Here is a 7,334-nt window from a genome sequence, read left to right as displayed (position 1 = left end):
AAATGTAGAAAGACTGTAGGCTCATTCTTTCATATGTGGTGGACATGTGATAGAGTTAAAAAAAATATTGGTCTTGGATCCATGAAATGCTGCAAAAAATGTTAGAATGTACCATACCTTTCACACCTGAATTATTCTTATTGAATATAAAACCAGAAACATGTAAAAGCCAGGACTTTTATCTTATTATACATGTACTGACTACTGCAAGAATATTATATGCAAACTATTGGAGGAAAGACGAAAAACCCTCAAAAGAAGAAATGTTAGACAAAGTTCTTGAAACTGCTGAGACAGATAAATTGACTTTACTTTAGAGGGCAAGAAGAAAGGAGATTTCAGAATACATGGTCATGGCTGGAAGAATACAATAAATGAACAGTAAAGTCTTACAATATTATATTTGAGATACTCTAGAATTTAGTTTGAAATATAATGCAGTAAACATAGATTGAATATGTGGTGATTAAAAACGATTTATACATTTATTATAACATAGGAGGTATTATAATATATATAACTGGAAATTCTTTGTAAACACCATTTAATGTCTTTTTTGTTTGTTTGTCTGATGTGTTTATTGTAAAAATAAAAATGTTATATATAAAGGATTGATTTCCGGGGGTGGGGGGTTGCACGTGCGCTGAAGTGTTGCAGCGTTTCAGCAGCCTCAAGGAGGATGTGCAATCCCCGTTAAAGTACATTCCCTGCCCATCACACACCATCACGCTTCCAGGATGAGCCTGCCCTGGTCTCTAGCACCTGCGCCCTTTCTTGGGGGAGGGACTCCATGAAAGCTCCCTCCTTGCTCCAGTTCCCTTCCCTGGGCCTTACTTTGGAGTTAAGCCATGCCACCTGATGAAGCTGTCAGTGTAATCCAAGCCTGGCCCAGAACACATGGACAGAACATGATCCTCTTACATGAGAGTAGCCCCACTGGCTTCAGTGTGTCTACTCTGGTGTAAAGAGAGAGGAGGGGATGGGATCCAGGGCATTCAAAGTAGCCAGAATATTGCTGTTTCCCTCGTCCGACTTATGAATAATATGTGTATCTTCTTTAGTCTCTCTGCATTGTTCTAATAAACATCTCAAGAGCTGGTTTTGAAGGAACTGGAGTTGCAGAATTCTCCCCACCACCACCACCACCACCACCAAATCGCCTTGAAGATTGACTCAGAGTCAGCTTCCTGTACAAGAAGAGCTGCAGGAGCTGGAGTCAGGCCTCCCAGTGGGACTGACTGTTTGTTTCAGCGCAGTCATCCTCCAGCACTAAAACATTTCAGCGCTGGCATGCAAATATTAAAAAAGAAGTTTGCCACCCAAACCTATCTTTTTATTTATTTTATTAATTTTATTGGATTTGTATCCCGCCCTCCCTGCATAGCAGGCTCAGTGCGGGTTCCATCAGACATAATAAACAATATACAGAATATAAATAAAGAAAAAACACCAATAAAATACAACAGCATTCCTCCGGTACAAGTCATAGTTAAAGCCTCACAGGTGCCATCTATTTCAGGTTTTAATCCTTGGATGGTAATGCAGGTCTGACCCACTGGGGGGAGGCCCATTAGAAAGGGGGGGGGCGTCCACCACAACTAAAAGCCTGGTGGAAGAGTTTCATCTTGCAGGCCTTGCAGAACTGCAAAAAGGCCCTGATCTCATATGGGAGCTCATTCCACCAGGTAGGGGCCAGGGCTGAAAAGGCCCTGACCCTAGTTGAGGCTAGACAGACGTCCCTGGGGCCGGGGACCACCAGAAGATGTTGGTTGGCAGATCGTAAAGCCCTTTGGGGCGCATAGGGGGAGAGACGGTCTTTTCTGGGTGGGTTTTGGGCAGCAATCCATGAGGCATAAAAATGTTTCCGATTCCGAGCAAGAGGGTATCTTGCAAATTCATTCCATAATGGTGGGGAAAGTAGGGAGGAAACTAGTTTAGGAATGAACAGGGGGAATAAGGAAAGACTGGGACAACACTGGGATGTTAACAAAGTTGTCTAGACAGAAGAAAATCCCCCGATAACATCGGGGAATGAAAATGGAACATTAAGACAATCTGGAAAATGCCGCAAAATAGTGAGGAAAGGGGAGTGGCAGTGGATTGAATCCAGTTCCTTTGACACAGCTACACACATACATTTCCTTCTCTTTCCAAGACATCATTTTTGAATGTTTTAATATGCTACAGAAAGAGAATAAGTTTTAGATCTAGTATGTATGCAGATTAATGCTAGGGATAACAAGAAAGTCCTTTGCACCCAGGATGAAACTTATTTACTATGCCATTGACATGCAAGAAAATAAATTAAAATGCCTTTTCCACCAACCTTAACTCAACAACATAGCCAGGCTTGGAATGTATAGTCCATTCACAGTGAGCATTCAGGGGATAGCTCTCCAACAAAATCTGCCCCTTTGATGCCTGAAGAACCTGCCCACATCCTGAAAAGGGGGGGGGAGAAGTCCATTAGGGTTTGTAAAGAAATATACTTAGCTATAGCATTTACAGGGCAAAGTATAAAGGGCAAGTTAAAAACCCAAGTCTTGACATGTTCTTGACAAAGGAGCTGCACATGACATCAGCTTCTAGAACATGAATTCAGACAACCAGCCATGTTTGGCATTCTACCATGTGCTTGGTACATTTCCTGCTTTGTTGCCTGCTTGAGATTGGAAAAATATGGCAGCTATGGAGAAGGGGCTTGAGAGGTATCAAGAACCCTGGCTGGATCCATGGCTAGTGGGCATTGCAATGAGTCAGAAGTTGTGTTTCTGGTATTGCCCATTACTCATGTCACCATTTTAGCTCTTGTTGGCAAAGTTATTACACACACCTGCACAGCTTCCATTTATTTCAGTGAGGGTTGAGCATAGGAACTTATTGATACACGGTGGTCTATTGGAAGGAAGGAATGAACATTTGGATTTGCTATCTTAGCCAGTGCTCTTTGCACATATTTTACTGAGCTTGTATTAAATCAGCCCTCCAACATTGGTACACATTAGAATACAGGGACCTGGGTGTATGGTGAAGGAATCAGAGTATTGTAATGGAAAGACCCAGATTCAAAGCCCCCCCCCCAAAAAAAACCCCTCACTGGGAGATCTTAGGGAAGTCACTTCCTTTCTCAGCCTAACCCACCTCACAGGTCTGTTGAAAGGATAAAATGGAGAAAGGAAGAATCTAATTATACTGCCTGGTGCTCCTTGGAGGAAGGCAGAGATAAAAATACAATAAAAAGAGCTTCAACACAGGCTCAGACCTAGCCCCAAACCCCCTCAAGGCACATGCCAGCCAGTTTTCAAGGCTGTGGGACAAGCTGTCTTGTAGGCAGGCTCCCTAGTAGTAGCTAGTTTGTCCCTATGTGTAGAGGGGACTTTTAAGTTCTGCCTATGCACCACAATACAGATGACAATGTGCCACATTCAGGAACATACAAAACATCTATCCTGTTTACCATAAGACACTACAGTGTTAGATTTTTCCATTCTAATACCATTCCCTTTGTCAGTTTACCCTCAATTACCCTCAATTAAGTGCGCTCTCATGAAACAGAAAACAAGCTCCCAAGAGTCCATCATAAGTGTTTCATTCCACACCAGGGCTTGTTGGTTCCTCCTGATGTGAAAAGCTGGAGAATTAATTACTTTGCCCCCATAGCTGCCAGGATTTGCAGCAGTGTACATGATAATGTGGCTTCCCACACTACAGAGAGGAACCTAGCACTGTTTCTGGCTTCTACCTCAAAACAACCTGAAACAAAGCTGCAGGAAACCTTCAGAAGGCTTGACAAGGTCCTTGAATCACCTCAGAGAACATTCCCCTTTCATTATGAGGGGTTTTTTGAGTCTCCTTTGTCGCTATTGCTTTGGATGGGAAAGAACTGGTACAAAGAGATGGCGGCGTGCAGAGAATACTGAATGCACCTTTCTCTGGAGAACAGTCTGAACTTTTGTAACATTCTTGCCAAGGAAATAGGACTGGCCAACAAGGCAGGTGGTCCAAAGGCTAAAGAGAGAGCCATTCAAAGGGGGCCTCCAAAAAACCAGGCTCATATTTGCCTCAGATTTTGCATGAAGCATGTTGATGGTCAGATGTGGTCTTCAATTCTTTGCTCTTTAGTTCAACCATGAGAGGTTTATATAATGCTCTGACACCCTTCTAAGGAAGTTATCAGATAACCAGCTCTGCCATCTTCCAATTAAAAGGATCTTTTATCTCTTACACAAAGAGAGAAAGAGAGAGAGCTGGAAAGTTCTCAAGAATAATTTACACTCCAAAAGCTAATCCTGGCAAATCCTGCATTGTTCGGGGGGGGGAGAGAAAATAATCCATTTGGAAGATTGTCAGCATCACTGTTCCCTTTGAGTCCGAAAAGGAGGCAAAACTTTTCTGGGGTGCATAAAAATTCTTATTCAAGGCCAAAAATTTAGAGAAAGAACAGTAACTGGACCCTTTCAATGGCTATAATCCGCGCTAAGTGTTTACACTGGGGCCACTCTTTTCTTAGAATTACTTCAAGTCCTGAGATGTCCTCTAAACACAGTTCCACATATCTCTGTGTAGAGTTCCTCTAGCAAATCAGTAGAACAGAAAACAATGATGAGCAAGCAATACCACTAGGCACTTAGAAACAAACTGAAGTCTGGAATAGAGGCCTCGGGCCTCACTGCAGGTATCCTTCTCCTAATTAGGTTGTTTTTTTAAAAAAAAAACCCTGGCGGGATAATATTAAACTCTGAACCATCAAATTTCTCCCCTCACCAGCTTAACTTATTTAAGTCATTTATGTTATTTACAGTCCACCTTTCTTGTGGAGACTCAAGGTGCATTTTACACAGCATGAATCAAAGCAGTCAACAGGATGGGACATCCAGTAAGCAATGGATTGCAAAAATTAAAACCAGGCAAAAATCTGGAACAAAACTGAAACAAAGCATAGGCATTAACATGCTGTATTAAATGATGAAGAAGTTATGTAACAGGATAATTCATACAGCAACAGATAGTATGTGCTAAACGCAATAGCATAGTCCACAGTGTCTCCTTAAAACATCACTATGTTACTAGAAAGCCCTAATGCCTTTGTAAAAATGCCCTTGTGAATAATTCAGCTTTGCACCATTTGCAAAATTCCCAAGAGAAGGGGAGCCCTTCCTGACCTCACCAGGCAAGCCATTCCACAAGGCGGAGGCCTCTGCAGAGAATTCACATATACAGGCAGTTGTCGATCTTGCCTGTTGTCAGGGTGGCATCTGCAGAAGGCACTGCTCAGATGAGCGAAGCTGTTGTGGTGGAGCATGAGGGAAGCAGAGGTCCAGCAGATAAGAGTGTCCAAGCATGGGACGAAATAACATCCCATTAAGCCTCTATTAAGGGGACGGGCATTTTTCTCTCTAGAGAGAGTCGCTGGAAGAAGACGCATTTGGTGAAATACGCCGATGCCAGCAGAGCAGACTGGTGTGGTATAATCTCCATTTGCCCCTGCCATTGGTGTTCCCTCTAAGCTGAGTTAGTCTGAGCCAGCTCACAGTTTTTTAGCCTCCAGTTCACAGATTTCTGTCTTGGCTCAGTAAGGATGGCTCCAGAGCAAACTAATTTATGCAGTAGCCAAATCACTTGCTCACCAGAGGTCATTTCGGGGGGGATCGCAGGGGATCGCAGTTCCCCCGGGTGAGGTGCAGGGGGTGGGGCACACGATGAAGCCCTGCCCCCTGCTTCCGGCCGCCCCGCTTCCAGACCTCATTCAGCCAGGAGGAGGCAGGAGAAGAGGGAGGGTAAGTTGCTTCCTCCCCGCCTCTCCCCACCCCTGCCTGCCTGGGGCCAGGGAGGGCCTTGGCGGGGCTTCCTCACACACCCTCCGGCCTTGCGGGTCCACCGCCGGGCCCCTGATGTCAGGGCGTGTGGCATATGCTAATGAGTGATGCTAATGAGTTCCCCTAGCTCTTTTTCTAGGAAACGACCCCTGTTGCTCACAACTTTAATGCCAGTAGCTCACAAAGTAGAATTTTTGCTCACAAGACTCCACAGCTTAGAGGGAACATTGCCTGCCATATGTTTGAACGTTCTGCCATTTGAAAAAAGACAGGAAATTTCCCAAGTATGGACATATATCCAGTTGGTCTGAAGCAGTACAGCAAATGTGGAGTCCATTGGACTCCAAGTATGGACAGTTAGCACCTCAGAAGAGTTTTAGCCTATTTATTCAGTGTATTTCTTCACCACCTCTCCAGACACAACTGCCTGAGATGGCTTACAATAATGTCAAGTCAAAATAAAACCATACAACAATCAATCAGTTATTAAAGTAGCTAATTCACAGTGAGGTCATAAAACAACCCAGACCAATAGCAATAAATTATAAAATGACCAACCAGCAAAACAAAACAAACAAAACACTGACTCCCAATTTGTTTCCGGGCATAATCCAAGGTGCTGGTCTTGACATTCAAATCCCTATATGGTTTGGGACCAACATACCTGAAGGACCGCCTACTCCCTTATGAACCTGCCCAATGACCTCAGTCATCTCTGGAGGCCCCACTTTGGGTGCCCCCACCTTCTGAGGTTAGGTGGATGGCAAACTGGGAGAGGGCCTTCTCAGTTGTAGCACCAAAGCTCTGGAACACTCCCCCCCCCCGAGGAGATTCACCTGTTCCCTTTGGTTGCCATCTTCTACCAGCAGATAGACTGGAGGGAATTGCTACAGACTAAAGAGCCCTCCAGTGCAAAAGCCACTTATGCTGTGTGTGTGTTGGGGGGGGTTGATTTAGTGGTTTTAAAATGTAATTCTATATGCATGTTTTAAATTGTTAGCCACCTTGATGTCCCTTGTGAAGGCAGAAAGGCAGGCTATACGGTATGTAAATAAATAATAAAACCTGTTCTGGAGCAGAGAATCAAACATAGCCAAGAATCCATTAAAGACCCACTGTACTGATTCATTTTTGATTTCATTAACACCCCAAACAAAGTGGTCTTTCCAGTACTTTTCATGCCAGGAAAAGTTCCACTGGCTTAATTTTTGTACCTGGCCGCTATGAATGAGTGTCAAGGGTCCCACAGGCAAAATGGTAGCTAAGCAGGACACATTAGGCCTTTACCTAGCCACTTTCGCAACTCTGCCTTTCTCACAGAGGTTGTGAAATACTGGAAACTCAGGAGGTCATGCCAAAAGAGGAAGATAAACACGATAACTCTAACAACCCAAGGGGAAAAAACAAAATGTTCTAATTCTAAAAGGGTTTAATTTCAACAGTGTTGTGAGTCACCTTGTGTGCTATTAGTAGGACCGAAAGGTGGGAGAGAAGCAAACAAGCAAGCCGCATAAGTAA

The 7,334-nt window shown here is 43.8% G+C and overlaps 1 protein-coding gene across 3 annotated transcripts in view; it reads right to left on the bottom strand.

Moving 5' to 3' along the window:
- Positions 1-7,334, bottom strand: part of PAMR1 (peptidase domain containing associated with muscle regeneration 1) — a 96,807-nt gene that overhangs the window by 72,816 nt on the left and 16,657 nt on the right. For 2 of the 3 annotated variants that reach the window (XM_015426632.1, XM_015426633.1), the window contains exon 3: positions 2,327-2,441. The exons of the other annotated variant lie outside the window; for it this stretch is intronic. In XM_015426632.1, coding sequence (XP_015282118.1) covers positions 2,327-2,441 — 115 coding nt within the window. The remainder of the gene's footprint in view (positions 1-2,326; positions 2,442-7,334) is intronic. 3 annotated transcript variants of the gene reach the window in all.

Source organism: Gekko japonicus, unplaced genomic scaffold (genome assembly GCF_001447785.1).
Source record: "Gekko japonicus isolate JY-2015 unplaced genomic scaffold, Gekko_japonicus_V1.1 scaffold2020, whole genome shotgun sequence".
Taxonomy (NCBI): Eukaryota; Metazoa; Chordata; class Lepidosauria; order Squamata; family Gekkonidae; genus Gekko; species Gekko japonicus.
This window is presented reverse-complemented; position numbering and strand designations above follow the sequence as displayed.